The 16,858-nt window shown below is 55.3% G+C and overlaps 8 protein-coding genes across 8 annotated transcripts; 2 read left to right on the top strand and 6 right to left on the bottom strand.

Annotated features, from left to right (window-relative positions):
• Window positions 1–874: 874 nt before the first annotated feature.
• CC84DRAFT_358705 (uncharacterized protein) lies at window positions 875–2,105 on the top strand. The gene is made up of 2 exons (XM_018185892.1): window positions 875–1,317; window positions 1,368–2,105. The coding sequence occupies exons 1-2, from the start codon at window positions 1,074–1,076 to the stop codon at window positions 1,838–1,840; spliced, it is 717 nt and encodes a 238-aa protein (XP_018030433.1). The 5' UTR covers window positions 875–1,073; the 3' UTR covers window positions 1,841–2,105.
• A 166-nt stretch (window positions 2,106–2,271) lies between these two features.
• On the bottom strand, window positions 2,272–3,231 carry CC84DRAFT_1168949 (uncharacterized protein). The gene has a single exon (XM_018179535.1). The coding sequence runs from the start codon at window positions 3,078–3,080 to the stop codon at window positions 2,370–2,372; it is 711 nt and encodes a 236-aa protein (XP_018030432.1). The 5' UTR covers window positions 3,081–3,231; the 3' UTR covers window positions 2,272–2,369.
• CC84DRAFT_358867 (serine threonine protein kinase SNF1p) lies at window positions 3,164–6,479 on the bottom strand. The gene is made up of 3 exons (XM_018185894.1): window positions 5,733–6,479; window positions 4,850–5,685; window positions 3,164–4,694 (listed from the first exon to the last, which is right to left on the bottom strand). Exons 1-3 carry the CDS (start codon window positions 6,092–6,094, stop codon window positions 3,247–3,249), a joined length of 2,646 nt encoding a protein of 881 aa, XP_018030431.1. The 5' UTR covers window positions 6,095–6,479; the 3' UTR covers window positions 3,164–3,246.
• A 478-nt stretch (window positions 6,480–6,957) lies between these two features.
• Window positions 6,958–8,158, bottom strand: CC84DRAFT_358809 (uncharacterized protein). Its single transcript, XM_018185893.1, has one exon. It carries the CDS (start codon window positions 8,075–8,077, stop codon window positions 7,139–7,141), a length of 939 nt encoding a protein of 312 aa, XP_018030430.1. The 5' UTR covers window positions 8,078–8,158; the 3' UTR covers window positions 6,958–7,138.
• CC84DRAFT_1168947 (uncharacterized protein) lies at window positions 8,006–8,973 on the bottom strand. The gene is made up of 2 exons (XM_018179534.1): window positions 8,268–8,973; window positions 8,006–8,216 (listed from the first exon to the last, which is right to left on the bottom strand). Exons 1-2 carry the CDS (start codon window positions 8,791–8,793, stop codon window positions 8,155–8,157), a joined length of 588 nt encoding a protein of 195 aa, XP_018030429.1. The 5' UTR covers window positions 8,794–8,973; the 3' UTR covers window positions 8,006–8,154.
• Window positions 8,974–9,088: 115 nt separating this feature from the next.
• CC84DRAFT_1168946 (uncharacterized protein) lies at window positions 9,089–12,362 on the bottom strand. The gene is made up of 4 exons (XM_018179533.1): window positions 12,042–12,362; window positions 11,128–11,991; window positions 9,357–11,078; window positions 9,089–9,309 (listed from the first exon to the last, which is right to left on the bottom strand). The coding sequence occupies exons 1-4, from the start codon at window positions 12,201–12,203 to the stop codon at window positions 9,295–9,297; spliced, it is 2,763 nt and encodes a 920-aa protein (XP_018030428.1). The 5' UTR covers window positions 12,204–12,362; the 3' UTR covers window positions 9,089–9,294.
• Window positions 12,363–13,503: 1,141 nt separating this feature from the next.
• CC84DRAFT_1168945 (tryptophanyl-tRNA synthetase) lies at window positions 13,504–15,253 on the bottom strand. The gene has a single exon (XM_018179532.1). The coding sequence runs from the start codon at window positions 15,131–15,133 to the stop codon at window positions 13,652–13,654; it is 1,482 nt and encodes a 493-aa protein (XP_018030427.1). The 5' UTR covers window positions 15,134–15,253; the 3' UTR covers window positions 13,504–13,651.
• Window positions 15,244–16,813, top strand: CC84DRAFT_1168944 (uncharacterized protein). The gene has a single exon (XM_018179531.1). It carries the CDS (start codon window positions 15,581–15,583, stop codon window positions 16,439–16,441), a length of 861 nt encoding a protein of 286 aa, XP_018030426.1. The 5' UTR covers window positions 15,244–15,580; the 3' UTR covers window positions 16,442–16,813.
• The last annotated feature ends 45 nt before the right edge of the window (window positions 16,814–16,858 follow it).

The following is a 16,858-nucleotide window of genomic DNA, read 5'->3' as shown; positions in this document are numbered from 1 at the left end:
CAAGCCATCATGTCCGTTAATATCGAATATGCAGAGCTAATTAGCTTACATTCTGGCTCAAAGCGGGGCATTTGCCATAGCGCTGCGCTTGTAACCAGGTCATTTGCTGGCTATTTCCGACCCCCGCTGACCGCAAATTGGTCCACGTTGGTGTCGGTTAACGGCATGCACGGGCGGGTGAATGAACCCCGGGCCATTTTGAGCTGTTCTTTTTCTCCGTCCTTAGAAGTCCTTTCACCAAACAGGCATCGTTTGAGATTTCGACCGCACCGCAGGGTCAATGGTGAAACTCTCAAAAAGTCCAAACATACAGTTTCCATGCAGGATGCACAGTGATATTGGTGCTCGAACTGCGTACGGGGCTCATAGTTCAGATCAGGCTGGTATTGTCATTCCGCGCGAGGAAACCCTTACCGCAACGGTGCTGCAGAGATGCGGCTCAGATCGCACTCTGGTAGAGCGCTGGCGCTTCACCATGTCCCCAGTTTAACCATGCCTCCGATCCTGTAGACTCAACCTATCAGGTAGGGCCTCGAGCACAAGCATTTTGCCGCTACGTCCGGTTCAAGAACTTAGCGCGAGACCATCCGCTGGCCCCCGGGGTTCTAATTCCATCCCAGGTCTCACCAGTCTAACCATGCAGGTCGCTTCAAGGATGAGGGTCGCGGCCTGCATGCACGGCGTGCAGGAAGGTGCATGGACTAGGATGTCTGGTCTACTCCGTGGCCACCTACCTACTTTTCGGGAAACGGTGCAGACTACCGGGAGGAAAGGTTATAAGGAAGGCAATCTCTACATCCAGAAGCACTCGTACAGGGACACCACTCTTCTAGCTTCGCCCTCGGAGGTTCCAATCGCGGCAAACATCATCTTGTCTTACGCTTCGTTGCTTTGAATACACTATACTCGTACTTTGTCTTTGCTCACGTCAACTACTATTCCTGTGGCATCTCACTCTTACTGGACGACCTAAGCCTCATCACCCTAAAGGAGATACCGAGGAATTCTACGACTTCAAGAGCTTCCGCAGCCACCTTCGTCTCCGAAACGACAGCGCACTCCTCCCCGTTACGATGTTGTTCCCAACCTTTTCCACCGCTGTCATGGCTTTCGCTGCCTTCACATCCACAGTCGATGCATTGCCCCCGCGACCAGGGACCACCACCCTCAGCAATCTCGCGAAGAAGATGCCTACCAACACTCTTCCAGCACCCACAGGACTAGAACTCAAATACGTTCTGCTCGGCGTCGGCACGCAGAACTATACCTGCTTGACCAACAACGCCACAGCTGCGCCTGACACAACCGGAGCAACTGGTAAGCCCACCCATATCTCCCAGGCATAGCATCATTCTAACAGACCACAGCAAAGCTCTACGATCTCGGGACCAGACTAAACAGCGACCCCCTCGCGCAGTGGAAGATCCCCGCGATCTCAGGCCTCGCCCTCTCCCTCTCCGCGTTTGGCACCTGGCAGCTTGACATGTACCTCATGGCCGAAGGCTACAACCAATGGCTGGGCAACCACTTTTTCACGCTGAAGGTCCCGACGTTCTCCCTCTACAAGACCAAGAGCACGCCACACCCCCTGGCCATGGTGTCGAAGCAGGCTGACCAGGACGCGCCGAAGACCGCTTGCCAGGGAACCAAAGGCGAGGGCGCTGTCAAGTGGCTCTACCTCGTCGATCAGTCGGTGCCAGAACTGTCGCAGGGAGGCGTCAACACGGTGTACCGGCTCGAGACTGCGGGCGGCAACAAGCCGGCGACGTGCCAGGGCCAGAAGCAATACTTCGAAGTTCCCTACGCGGCACAATACTGGGTGTACGGCCCGAAGGCATAAGCGCTGGATGTCTGTTGGTATCGTCGTCCACGTCCGCCATTCATAACGACTTACGCGATCCAACTGCACACGCTCGCTCACTTACTCACGACCGCTCCGCTTTCGCGGCTTGCTCGTCCGGTTCCGCTCCGCTGTTTCTGCATTACGATACCCTGTATATATTCCTTTCTTACTCTCGCTCGAGATGCGCCTTGATTTCTTGCCAAGCATAGCCGGCTCCACGTCCGTACAAACGCGGCGTTCTGGGCCTTGTTGGGTGGCTGTCTCATTGATTTTGGGGGATCCAAAATAGACCTACATACCCTAATAATTTACAGTATCCAAACCATTATTTGTTTCTATGCCCATGCCATGTCCGTTTCTCGTAATGCTCCTCGTATTGCAACGCAGTGAAGCGCCCGGTTGCCCTTCCTACTACAACAGCCAACCATCAGACACCCGGACAACAACAGCTCCTCACATGCAGACTTCCTGCACCACGACGAACAGTCCTCGTCGCAACCGAAAGGTCCACGCAACTAGTCAAAAGTCAGTCAGCATCGAGCACCTTCACGCCCCCAATTCTGCAGACATGACCCGCATCCCATCCTGCAGCCAAGCACCGTAGCCGCTGACTCCCCATCGACCAGCACAACGCGTCCCCGGCCCAAGAGTTCCAAAAGTGGCAGCCTCGCCCACGCTCCGGCGCGCCCGTAACGGTATCTCTTACCCGGGGAGTCGCAAATGACCTACGCGCCCTCGCATGCTCGTCGCGCTCCCCAGATCGGTCAACGACATGGATGGGTACGCATGGTACGCAATATCGATCAATATCGGTTCCGTTCTGCCCGCCATCCCAGCCTCCCTGTCCGCCACCCGCCATCGCAAAAGCACCACAGCGCCCAGCCTGCCCGGCGCGATCCATCCAATCATCGCCTTCCCTCATGAGCGACCCTTGTCGATGCATGTCCGCGATACGCCCAATAGCAGCGTCAATCAAGGATACAGAGATGGCGACAACGGGTGTACCGGGCGCGCCCGCTTTTGGTACCCAATAGCGGGACTGAGGGTGTGTGGGCGGTTGAGCGCTTGTGTGTGAGGGGAGCGGGTGCTCGAGGTGTGTCGCGTGCGTGGTGGAGAGTGGCTGGGCGGAGCGGGGTGGCTGCAAGGGAGGAGGCGTTTGAGGGACAATGGAGCACTGTCTGCTCGTGGCACGGGCGTTCTCGCGTGGGGATATAGCAGGCGTGCCTTTGATGTGCATATTCACGATCCAAAGCTCGATGCAGCCAGGTAAGAATTACAGCTCCCCACGGGCGCCGCAAATAGGTTGAGATGGATTTCTTTATGTTGGAATTAGTTTCACTACGCTCACTCTATAGGATCTATAAAACGCATCGTAGTCGTACCTCGCACTGACGATACGCTGGCTACTCCCCGGAGAGCTGTAGGATAAGCGTGCTGGCGACATCCAAGAACGGGAACGGACTCGTGCACCGCTTCTCACCCTCCTTGCGTCCCGCGCCCTTCTCGATGACCCTCTCTCTCAAAACACCGCCCTGCTCCCGCACCTCGCGCGCTACTTCCTCCGTCAGCGCACCGTCGTTTAGCTGTCGCCACACACCCTTCTCATCATCCCAGCCGTCGTCGTGACCCGCTGTGTTGTTCGCTAGTTGGGATAGTGAAAGCACGGATGCGTTGCCCTTGATCTCGTGCACGAGATTGGACACGAGACGTTCATAGCCTGCGCACTTGAAATCTACGACGAAGAAATCACGCTCTATGCTATAGAGCTGGATCGACATGTAGATGAAGACTGCCTCATCGGGGCCGGAGTGGCGTGTGCTCCCAGCAACTGAATCGCCGGCTTGGGAGCCGCTGGCGTCTGGTAGTGAGGTGATGCCATCGACATGGTTGAGTGACGAATGTGACGTGTTTGTTGAGGAGCGGCGGCGAAGCGCCGCGGGATCCTGCTGCAGATCTACCCGTGAAGAATGCGTCGAGGAAGGGTGCACAACACCAGGCGGGTACATGCCGTCCTTGCGGAAGCGCGCATTGATGACCCAGGGGTCTTCGGGGATACCGTATCCCCAGTCATTGGCAACACTGTAGTGCTTCCTCTGTCGTCCCCTTGATTGCTCTTCATTGTGAACCCTGAGATTTCGCCGACCGGGGGATACATCCGGGTCTTGCTCGCGATCCGACATCTCGTACTCATCCTGCGACGATGACGATATAGAAGATCCACGTGAGCGGCTATGGGAATTCTGTCTTGAGTGAGAGCCAGAATGCCGTGAGCCACTTCGGCTGCGGGACTGGCTGCTACCACCGGGTTTCCTGGTTTGGGGTACCTCCCAGTCCGCGCCCATCGCCTTAAGAGCTTTGAAGATAGCCAGCATAGCCTCGGCAGGTTGGTTTCGAGACCGTATGCCAAACTGCCATTTCACGGGCTTCGGCTTCTTCGAGGGCAGCGCCGTCATAGGCTCAGGGCGTGGCCTGTTGTTATCAGGAACAGCTCTGAAATTGGGTCGTAGACGCCGGGCTTGCGCAGCTCGCTCTTCTTCCGATTGCAAAGGATGTGGTGCGGTAGGTATGTCTAGTGGGTATGTAGGCGGTTTCGGATGGCCTTTCATATATGCCTTGTGATATTCTGGGAGACTGCTTGGCAACACCGCAATGGTACTGACCGGGGAACGGATACTCGTAATCTGGCTGCTTGAAGTGGACCCTTGCCGGGGACGTTCAGAGTCAGCCGGGGGTGGTATGACCTGCGGTCTAGTGCTGCTCATGGCTTGCGGAATTGAATGCATGTAATCCTGTTGGCTGGGAGGCGACTGGGCAAGGAAAGGCTGAAGGCTCCTGTCTCCAGCGACCAACGCTAATTAGACCATCAGCATATTGTTCAAGATAACCTCGCCATGGATGGGTTGTAGGGCATAATGTGTGGCGTGCCGTGGTCAGAAACCTGTGGAACAGAGCGCCCCAACGACTTTCGAATAGAAGAAACCAACTAGATAGGGAGGTGTTACTCACGATTTTCCTTCATCATCTGGTTCTCGCGAACAATTAAGTAGGCATCCTTGATGGCGCTCGGCTCATCGCGGGCCAGCGCCTCTTGAACATCGTGCTTCGCGTAACCCATCGTCTTCCCCAGCTTGCCGACAACCGTCTCGTGGAGCTTCTGCACAACGACCTCAGGCTGCGACGGAGCCAGACTTCTCGGATCAATGGCCTTGTTCGGATCAACGCCAGTATCGTAAAAGTCCTCTGGCGGCAGTGAGAGATATGCTGGAAGGTCTTTGGTGAACCACGGATCTTGGCGAATCTCGGCCACTGTGATGCGGTGGACGGGATTTACCATAAGCATCTTCTTGATTAGATTCACTGCGCCTGGCGACAGGTAGCTCGGGATGCTGTAATTTCCGGCGGCGATCTTCTTGAACAGTGTTGGGATATACTCGTCGTCGAATGGCAGCCGACCCACAAGCAAAACGTAGAGGATGACACCGCAGCTCCAGACATCAACCTCCGGCCCCGCATAGAGCTTGCCAGAGATGACTTCGGGCGCGGCATAGTTGGGGCTTCCGCAACTCGTCTTCAAAAAGTTTCCGTCTGTCATGATATTGCTCAGGCCAAAATCGGCAATCTTGACGTTGTAGTGCTCGTCGAGCAGAAGATTCTCGGGCTTCAGATCTCGATGCACAATCTTGTGCCGGTGGCAGTATTCGACAGCACACACTATCTGCTGGAAGAACTTGCGGGCCTGGGCCTCGGGTAGGCGTCCGTTATTCACTATGTAATCGAACAGCTCTCCGCCGGCATACTCCAGGACCATGATGATTTCGGTGGGTGTAGTAATGACGGTGTATCTGGGGAGAATCAGCATTGGCGCGTGGCCAGGCTGGGCTTGACTCACAGCTTGATGATGTGCGGATGGCGCAACAGCTGCAGATACTGGATCTCGCGCTCGATGCGGCCGGCCATATCCCTCGTCACCAGTCTCTTCCGGTTGATGATCTTCAGCGCGACCTTCTGGCCGCTGACCTGATGGGTGGCCAGCTTGACCTTGCCGAAGGAGCCCTCGCCGAGGGTCTTGACAATGGTATACTGGCCGAGGCGCTGGCTCGTCTTCGAATCGGCCTTGATCTTGGTCTCGTGCGCAGCTGTCGTCGCCGCTACCGGCGTGGGCGTGTCGGGCGGCCGGGTCGAGGTTCGCCGCGGGGCAGGCATGGAGATGGCGAGCTCCTCCAGATCTTCATTGTCAATGGCGGCCGACATGGCTGAGCGTCGGGATCAGTGTGGTGAGTGTCGTGCAGCTACGGAAGCTCTGAGCCTGCGTCAGTCAAGCCGTCGACGGGCTATGGGCTCCAGCAGGCCGTCACAACCCCGCTACCGAAGCGCTGGCGCAGGCACCATGGACTGACAGAGAATTCTTCGGCTGTGCTTGCGAGCTGCGTGCACTATGTGCGTTTCCTGCTAGCCGAATCAGTGGAACGAGGTCAGGCACGGCGGGGAAAAGCTGGGGGGCGCGGCAATCGTGGAGGCGTGGTGGACGGCGCGGAAGTGGGGCGGACGACTCTTCGACGTCGCGCACAGACCCGTTCGCGCCTAACACCGCAACTGCCTGTCCTTGCAGGGACGATTGTGGACCTTTTACACCACCCCTAACGTGTGCTTTCCGTTTGATGTTGGATGCTTGCATGGAATTTATCTTGCTAGACTACCATAGGAAGCCCACCCAGAAGAATCTCGCAGCTGACATGATACATTGCTCTGTAAAATCAACCACTTTGGAGAATGATGGCATGATCAATAACACCATGGCGCATATACCATCATGTGCGGAATCCAGTTGAAGACTGCCTTCCCCTTTTGGGGCTTTGAATTCAAGGTTAGTGGTCTGACCCGTGGCCGTGCCTCCGAGCCCATGTCGAGCGACAGTATTACCCCGTCGTGACATCTACCAAGCAGCGCCGCCACCGCTGCCCCAGGAATCCTCACCTTCAGCAGCTGCAGGAGCGTCGCCCGAGGCACCACCATCACCCCAGTCACCACCGCCCCCAACAGCACCGCCATCTCCCACGGCATCGCCTTCCGTGATGGGCTCTTTGCAGCGCTGAGATAGTCAGCAAAAGCATCGCAATATGGAGGAGAGCGCTCACCTTGATGGTATGTCCCATCTCGTCACAGTTGGAGCACTTGACCTTAGACCAATCCTTCGGCTCAGGACATTCGCGAGAGAAGTGGCCCTGCTTCTCGCAGTTGCGGCAAGTCACCAGGTCAGGGTTGCGCGGCTGGTCACATTCCTTGGCGATGTGGTCTTCAGAACCGCAGTTGCGGCAAGTTCGAGGAGGACGAGCTTCGACGTTTGGGCACTTCAAAGAACATCAGTCGCTGATTTTTCCACTCGTAGAAATTGAACAAACTTACGTCTCGCGAGAAATGGCCGGTCTCGTTGCACTTGTGGCACTCGACGCCCTCGGCTGAACGAGGCTCTGGGCAATCGGCTGCTTTGTGACCCTCCTGTTTGCAGTTCTTGCAGGCATAGGGGTTGACGCGCTCCTTGGGACAGTCGCGCGCACGATGACCTTCCTCCTGACAGTAGACGCAGGTGACAATCGGAGTCATCTTCTCGCGTTCCACAACCTCCTGTTTGCAATGCTTCTTGATGTGGCCGAGCTCGTTACAATTGGAGCACAGAGGTACACCGCGATCTTGAACAAAACCCGCGGACCTGAGCCGCTCCATATTCTCGGCAGCATCCGCAGGCCAACCTTGTGCCAGCTTAGCACGGCGAGGCTTCGCAGAGAGCTGGATTGTGAGAACATACTCTCGGTCGGGATTGCCAATAAGGTCCACGATGGTCATATGCGGGGCAACTTCTTGCCTGAGAGCGATCAGGAAGACGTTGAGATCTGAATCACGAAGAGCCTGTTCAACCTCGGACGCAATGAAAGCGCCATCGATGGCACGAGCGTATGCACGCAGGGCGATACGGAAAACGTCGAGGTCCTTCTCCTCCGATGCATCGACAAGCTTCGTCCAGGCTTCCTCGGCATCCAGCTCAGGAAGACCTGTCCAGTCGACCTTACGGCGAGACGTGCACTCGAGCGCCTTGTGACCTGCCTCACCGCAGAGTTTGCAAGTGGCGCTGGGGCAGTTGCGGGCACTGTGACCTTCAACGCCGCACAGGTTGCAGGTGCCGGTGAACGGACGCTCGACCTTAGGATTGGAGCAGTCGGCCTTGTTGTGACTACACATGAGTTATAAACCATGGCTCAATGCCAATAGAATCGTGCTCACTCACCCAACTTCGCCGCAATTGTAGCACTCTCCCGTCAGACCGCCGCCCTCAGGCTTTTGAGGACACTCGCGGGCGAAGTGGCCGACTTCATTGCAGCTACGGTACGTTAGTACAAATACTAGTAAAGAGCACAAACGGAGAACCTACATTCGGCAGGCCCTATCGCCCGCATCGCCACCACCGGCATCGCCGGAGCCACCGTCACCAGCGCCCCAGGAATCGGCGCCAGCATTGGCAATCGCAGTGTCGCCACCGCTAGAGCCCCAGTTGTCCGCACCTGCAGCAAAGTCAGCGGGAGTGTATCTGTCAAGGGGAGATTCATACCATCAGTTCCCCAGCCAGACATTATAGTTGAATCGAGTCGGAGTTGTGGAAAACTTGGGAAAGTTATTCTCGAGGTCGTGGGTACAGGTTGTGGACGTCGTAGCGAACGAGCAATAGTTGTCGAGGGCAAAGAGAAGGCGACCGCCGTCGTATAAATCGCGTCGTTCGGCGGCTGAGTAAGTCCGCGCGGTGAGAGCAGAGGCAGGAACGGGCCGCCAGGTGAAGCAAGCACCGTTGCCGTGGAAGGTGCGAGAACCGCGCGCGGTGAGAGGCAGCTTTTGCTAAGACTTTCCCGGGCTCTGCCAATGGTGAGTCTAACGGTGTAGTGAAGTGTGGGCAGACAGATCATGACCTTCACGAAACGTGAACTATCTCCCAAAGCCACTCGGTACGTGTGCCGCAGGAAAGCGAGCCGACCAGTCAATCGCTACAGCATCGGCGAGTCGAGCTTCTCAAGGATCATCTCAGGCAGCAGATAGGATAGGCAAACGAGTAAAAAAGGCGATCAGGATGCTGTCACGCATTGCATGTAGAGGGAAGAATGAGGCATTAGGATGGCAAAATACCATATGTTTCTGTGGCGAACAAGTGAACGGGAAACTGCAACGACATCGAAGAATTATGCAGAAGAAGCAAAGCGAAAGAACGCACTTCATTGGTATTGGTATCAAAAGCATGCACGCTAGTCATCATACCCCAACAGGCGTATCCAAGACATCAATCGACGCCATAATGAAAACGACATGATACACAGACCTGTGCAGACTGGAGACCAGTCCAGCAAAGTATCCAAACAGCTACTGAGACATCCAGGAAGGACTGTGAAGCCCCAGCGTAAGACACCTCTATTTTACACACCGCGGAACTGTTCAACGTTAGCCCATGTCCCAGAACAACTAGGAGAAAACTCACCATCCTCACAACCAAGAACCACATCGCCCCGATGAACCTAAAAAGAGACAGACCTGCCACGCTCCACAGCACGACCGCGAGATAGATTGTTGCTGCTTGGGTCTTCTTCTGTGCCGCCTCATTCGCATCACTGATCGTAACCTCCAGTCCACCCGTCTGCAGCACGGCCGCACAAAGTGCCAGATTGCAAAACATCCAGAACAGAACAACACCTGAACGGAAGCCTTTGTAGTAGTCTTCCTGCTTGTCCGAGTCCGACACGCTCTTTTCCGGCTCTTTGTACTTTGTGGAGAAAGTCTGGATCTCCGATTCGTACTGGGTATTGAGATCGGCGTCATCGGTAGGGGCGTGAATCTCGGCTTTTCCATCTGCTTTCGTTGTGACGGAGGGCAGCTTCTCGGCCTTGGTGTCACCCTTGGTACCCCAGGTAATGTCGTGCGTATTGCAGAAGGCGTAAACGTTGAGGATGTTGATATAGGTCGGCGTCATGAGAAGGTATTGGATGAAACACGTAAACATGTGCCATGGGTCAAGGAAGAGGATCGAGACGATAAACCACATGAGGTACGTCGAAGCAAGCGATACCACCAAGGTAAAGAATATTTTGTCTGCAAAGATGTCGGCGACATTGAACCCATTGTTGTTGGATATTTGCTTTTGGACCGACTTGACGGTGATGAATATCGAGGCGAACATGAGATAGGCCATGATGATCGCCCAGAAGTACACCATGCTCATATACCATCGATTTGATCCTTGTGGTCGGTTGCCGAGGGCAAGGATGAAACAAGTAATCAGAACACCAATGTATAACCATTCAAAGACGATGAAGAGGACCTTTCCAGCTGTTCCGATTTCTGAGGAAAGTGACTTGGTCAGAATGGCGAAAACCAGGAAGAAGTTACCGAGAGCGAACCAGGCGAAGAGCATGTTGATAGTTTGGTACAAGAATTCCACGAGGAACATCATCTTTCGAAGGAACGAGTGATCGCTGCGGAAGATGTCGAAAGAGTGGGCCAGGGCGTATACAGCGGCGAAGAAAGAACCGTTCAGCCATCGTCTTCGCTGCAGAATAAAGTCGGCCATCTCAACCGGGACGTCAGTTTCGCCGTTGGCAGATTTCACGTACTGAAGAATCCAATGGCAGTTCCTCTTGGAGACGAGTTCAAAGCAGAGAATTCGATCCTCAGCAAGATACATGTTGGCCGTGAACACACCAGCGTCCGTACCGTGCATTTTTTCACCAAGGAAATATTTCTCCAAGGGTCCGGTGCCAGTCTTGTCATTCTGCAGAGCCACGTAGCGGTACGCAGAGAAAGCGCCCGGAAGCACAGAAATGAATCCGAATGCGGATTCCAGCGGTTTGTCCAGGATATTGCTCATCTTGTACTCGAAATTTTGCGTCGCAACAAGCGGGTTCAGTAGCTTCTTTCCGTGGACCAACATAGCTTTGATCTCACCGCAAGCGCCGGCGCACATGGGCTCCAGGTCGAACGCTTTCCATAGGTGGTAAATAGAGTCTTTGCCAGGTTTCGTTCCAGCATCCAGAAGCACGCAAATGTTCGGATCTAGCACCGCTCCAAATGCTTGGAAGAACCATCTGTGCGAATTGATCTTCTTCTGGTTCTTCTCTTTCAGACAAAAAAGCATCTGCACAGGTGTGTTTCCCTTTTTAACACCAACCACACCCTTTTTAATGTCGAGGGTCATTTGGGTAGTATACTATGAATACGTCAGCTCCGCGTAGAGGTAGCTCAAGTGTCATAGCTACCTCGTAGATATGTGCAGTCACGTCTTTGCCGTTGACTTGCTGCTTGGCAATGCCATCCTGATAGACACCGAGCGCTGCTAGGACGGCCCGCGTTCTTGGGTTGATCTTAGCACGTCCGTCGCTGACGACACACACCACAATCTTCTTCCAGGCGTCCTTGCCCCACGTCTTACTGTTTGTCCGCGAGTTCATGTACTCGATATTCTTGATGACACCGATCATGGTCCGCGCAAACAGTTCGTCTTCCTCGTTGTACATGGTAATAACGATGAACAATTCAGTGTGCCTCGGCTTTGCGAAGAGCTTCTGCCGCAGTGTAAAGCGCTCCTCGTCGAAATGAGAAGGGTCGCACGTGGCGGCTGAGTAGCGCATGTGCGTGAACTCATCGCGCTCTGGAGGCTGTGCATGCTGGACCTGGTTGAGTAGCCGTGGCGGAATTGGGCAGTCAAGCACCAGGTTTCCTTTGAACAGCTGGACCTCCTTCACCGTCTTCCATCGCTTTATAGGCGCAGGGCTCGGAGTGGGCTGCGGCTCGTCGTGGAACGGGTTCTCGGCTTGCAGGTGGCTGTCGTCGCCCGGGTGGTATTCATCGTGGTCAAGTGGGTCATGCGGATCTGGCCCGTACGAGTTCGCACCGCCTATCATAGGCCGCCTGTCATCGTCTTGCCAGTAGTGGTCGGGCTGTGAGCCATATGGATGCGGGCTCTCGTCGTGTGGTGAGGGATCGTACGGCGGGTTGTAGTACGCATCGTGATGCGCCTGGGGATCAAGCGAGTAATTGCTGTCCTGACGATGCGGCTGCGGATGCGATGTGTAATCGTCGTGGTAGTCGGTCGCTCCGTACGGTATGTTCTCCACCGAATACTGCGCGTAGTCAGTTCCAGGTCCCTTGAACTCATCCCATAGACACATACACTCGGCTGTATTTGGAGCCTGTCGCCTGGCGTGCCGGGACCAGGCCCAGGTCCCATGGGAATCTCTAGCGGGCCGGCTTGCGAATGTGAATAGTCGTCAAGCTGGTAGTTCTGCAGCGGGTGCCCTGGCGAGGGCGTGCGACCTGGCCGTCGCGGATCCATGCTTTCGTCTAGGTGGTGAGCAGTTAGCGACCGTGACAGCGTCCTCCGCGCGATAGCGATAGTTAAGGTTGTTGAGCAGGCGAATGCAGCGCTGCACTGGCGACGACGTCAAATGGCAGGGTGGCTGTCTAGCTATAGGGCAGGAATGATAAGACCAAGCGAGGGAGGCGCGGACAGGGCCACGCGGCATCCGCAGCACTATAAGCCTTCTTGGGGCTCAAAGAGACGTACCAAGGCGATTGTAATGAGCCATTGCCGAGGGAGGGATGCCTGTCTGTACTGCTGCGTCCTCGAACTTCAAACGTCCCGGACAGCAGCGGGAGAATGTGATGCGATGTCTTGGGAAGGCTGCTTGTTTACCTGCGACTGCCAAAACCACTGGCACCCGGGGGATGCTCGACGATGCGGCTAAGCGCGTTCGTTTCAGGCGGGTTTTGTGGAGACAGGGCTGCTGACGTAGTGCGACTGTTACCCAGCAACGGCGGAGCACAGCGCAGCGCAACGCAATGACGGGGAGTAGATGAAGCTCGAAAGTGGATTCTTGTGAGAAGCCTGCTCGGTATGAGTGCTCTTTGATCTGTATTCTTTGCACCGGTCAGCCGCCGCTACACCTGCATGCTCAGCTGCTCAGCTGAAACCTGTACCATTGCTAGCTTTCCTTCCAAGGTTGCGCCACACGGCATGCACCGCCGCAACCTCTCCGCTTTCTAAATATACATCTTTCGCCGCCCTGCATTGTGCACGCCACGCCGTGACTACTTTTCGAGTGGGAGTGGGTACAATGGCAATTCCCGTACTTGCCACTTGATCATTGCCCTCTTCTCAAGATTAGAATTGCTAATTTTTCTTTTGCCACAAGTCGACAACTCCCTCCTGGCCGAGCGAAGGATACAATGGCCAATGATAGCGAATGCAATACTTTTAGCGGGGTCCTACATTGGAATATTCCGGATAGATCATCAGCTAACAGTTTCATAGGCCTGTGTATGGTGAATTACTGCAGCATCAGGTGGACGTCCGATGGTTACCTTCCTATGTAATTTCCATGTTACTGGTAGACACTGTGCGTCATGCCTTCAATCACTCCAGATCGCAGTGCAAATCCTTTTCACGCAAACATTGCACGGATGTACCTTGAAAAGACCAGGTGGATATCCGCAGCCCACATGAACTTGTTGGTGTACTGTTCGAACTAACCTGTCCTTGTTCCTGGACTCAGGACATCTGTGGATGCACTTACTTCGAATGTGCAAGAAACGAAAGACGGAACGGTAGCTTCGGTTGCGAGAGCATTGAGATCACGCTTGCATGGTTAATATATGGAAGACTATAGTGACACTATACGGAGAAACGTTTTGGTGGTATCATTTGCGTGCTGAGCGACAATGCCAACACTGGTGCCTAGCCTGTCATGGTATGCAATACAAACAGGTCAAGACACAAGCCTATCAAGATTGCGCTGCCGCCTTCGCCGCCTCCTTCTCCTTCTTCTTGCGCTCAGTCTCCTGCGCCTTCAATAGCTTCTTAAGCTGGTTCTTCGTCATGGGCTTGCCGTCCTCGCCCAACTGTGCACCACCCTCCACTGCCTCCTCCTTTACTTCTTTCTTCTCAACCCTTGGGTTTCCGGTCCACTCTAGTTTGCGTGGTCGCAAAAACTCCGCCAGCACCTCATCTGTGACCTTTGATCTCGCTTCTTGAAAACCCTTAACGTATTTCTGCATCAGGGTGATGCACTCCTTCTTCATCTCGCCCGTCAGGATCTCGCCCTTCCGGTACCCATCAGCCAACTTGAGTAGCTTTTCGTCGTCGTCCTCAAAGTACGCAAGATACTGATACGGCACATCAATGTCCGGATTTCCGCCCTTCTCCCTGTGCAAAGCCTCCGTCTCCTGCCCGCCGCTGAATGCATGGCTGTTGATCTTCTTCTTGACCTGATTTTCAGTATCCGACATAAAGATGGCTGAATTTGGGTTCGAAGCGCTCATCTTGCCACCAGCACCCTGCAGCGCGGTCAAGAATTTGGAATGTATGAGAGCCGGTTTGGGCGAAGGTTGTGCCATGCGGGAGCAGTTGTCGCGCACAAGGCGAAAGTAAGGGTCTTGGTCTATAGCGCAGGGGATCAGGCAGGGCATGGCGGCGAGTTTGGCTGAACGGTGATACGTCTTGATATCGTTGCCCCAGATAAAGGGGTACGAACTGGCGAATGCAGCGACGCATTGTTTCGCAGCAAAAGCATTGCTGCCGATGTTTGTAGAGCCGTGGAAACCAAATGCACCCCGAACCTGGTTGTTGGTGATGAGCTTCTCGAACTCGGTCGCGTTGAGCGAGAAATGGCGATTGTATCCGCTGGTGAAAAACTCAGAGTCGATGTATATGAAAGTCTTCTTCGGGTCGAAGCCAATAGAAATGATGTCCTTTGCGTTGCCGCGGGCAAACTCGTACACTTCGGGCTGTGTGAGCTTCTCCTTGAAAAGGAATTTCTCGTCGTCAGTCAACATGATGACCAGCGGCACATCGAAGACATCCTGTAGCCACTTGGTAAATTCAAAGGGAATAGTGTGACCGATGTGCATGGAGTCACTGGAGGGCCCTCGTCCGGTGTAGAGCAGAAACTCGCCATCCCTCTCGTACGTGTCCAGAATGAGCTCCAGGTCGCGGTGTGAGAAGAAGAGGCGGCGTCGCAGCCAGCGGTGCGGCTTGTGGCCTGTTACGCGCTCGAAGCGGGCGAGGATTTCGTCGTCGATCAACTTGGTGGCCCATTTCTGCGAGATTGCAGGGTAATCAAACTCGAGAACATTGCCTTGCTCATCTGTCGCGGCTTGCACATCCCAGGGATTGATTTCTTGCTCCTTCTTCTTTCCGTGCACAGGTTCAGTCGCCGTCTCGGCGAGGCTGAGGGCAGCGACGGAGGGCGGCTCGGGCTCTGTCATGGCTGGTGGAAGGTATAGAGGGTGACAATGAAAGGAGCGGCACGAGACCCAGGTCAACCACGGGCAACAAGAATTTGGAGCACTACTGAGTCACAAACATCCAACGGTGGCAGGAACGAGCGACCGAGCGTGTCCCGCACCTGCCCCGCCATGCGTCGGCCATTTCAACCGCCGACATTGCCCTGGGTGGCTAGCCCATTTGGCGAAATCTCGTGAGCACTGCACAGCTCTGAGCTCATCGACGTCGAACCAAGCACCCATCCCGCCTCTCCCCATCCCCCCGGCTCGACATCCAACTGCCGCCCTGCAATTGGACGCGCACGACCATGCGCATTCATCGCACAAACAACACAACGCGTTTCTAGCTTGTCGCTGCCGCAGAGCTCCGCACCGCCTCCCCCTTCTCCACCCACAACAACCTCGACGCCAGACCAGACCACCGCCAACATGGTCAAGTTCTACTCCTCTACCGACACCTACCCGTACCCCTTCCCCGCCGTCACCCTCGCCTACTTCCTCCGCTACCCGAATCCCTACTCCACGCACGTCATCTCCACCGACACCATCGCCCGCGACTTCGACCCCGACACCCAGCGCCTCACCACCATCCGCCTGCATCTCAAGCGCTCCAAGCTGCCCTCCGCCGTCACAAAGCTGCTCCCGCGCTCGCTGCTCGGCGCCTCGGCCACCGGCGACACGCAGTCGTACATCCTCGAGAAGTCGGTCGTCGACGTCAAGGAAGGATGGATGGATACCGAGTCGCGAAATCTGGAGTGGACCGGCGTGCTCTCCGTCATCGAGCGGCAAATTTTCCGGCGCCCTGTGCCCGACGTACCGGACGACATCAAAGCGTTCCAAGGCATGGAGGGCGCCGCGCGACGACACGGCTTCCTCAACTTCGGTGGTGCCGGTGCCGGTGCGAAGGTTGGTGTCGATCTTAACGGCGAGACGACGGACGTCGAGAGCTCTGTGACGCTGCACTCGCACGTCGGCGAAACGTGGAGGAAGAAGCGGGCAGCTGCCTCCGAGGGCTCCTCGTCTTCCTCCGAGGATGAACAGACCCAGAAAGTTGGCTTTCTGAGGAGTTGGGGCACCGCGACGCTGCAGCGAAACATTGAAAAGATCGGACTAACGAGGACACTGAGGAGCCAGCCGAACGCGCGGGAGGGCATGAAGGTCGTGCTAGAGCGCATGCGTGAGGGCGGGCTCGTCGGCGTGCTGGAGGGCATGCGGAAGGACCGCGAGGCCATCCTTCAAGGTCGGGATCACATCAAGAAGGATGGCCCGCCGCGTGCAGGCGAGGAGTAGTCATGCCTCCTGCACCTCTCTCCCTCGCCTCTTCACAGGCCGTCAAAGACATCACAAGGCTTCCACGGCACGAAAGCACACAACAGCGAACTTTTTGGGTTTTTCATTAGCGATGGCGTTTGGATTTCTCCCTCTCCTACTATCCCGTAACATATCATCCGTGCGTCCGACTTTTCCCTTTCTTGCCCTTCGCTCTTCATGTTGAATGCTTGGGGTTTTGTTTTACTATCATCTCGCTCCCTCAGCCACGACTGTTCTGTATATGAGGTCGGCTGCTTTTGTATCATAGCGCATGCGTTACGAGGGCGGCACGCGACGGTCGCAACTTTGTAGGATGCAAAAATGTGAGATAACGGAATGACAATCTTGAACAATTTGATAAATCGATCGCACTGCGTGGGCGGAAAAGTGACACTT

This window comes from Paraphaeosphaeria sporulosa (genome assembly GCF_001642045.1).
Source record: "Paraphaeosphaeria sporulosa strain AP3s5-JAC2a unplaced genomic scaffold CC84scaffold_13, whole genome shotgun sequence".
Classification (NCBI taxonomy): Eukaryota; Fungi; Ascomycota; class Dothideomycetes; order Pleosporales; family Didymosphaeriaceae; genus Paraphaeosphaeria; species Paraphaeosphaeria sporulosa.
This window is presented reverse-complemented; position numbering and strand designations above follow the sequence as displayed.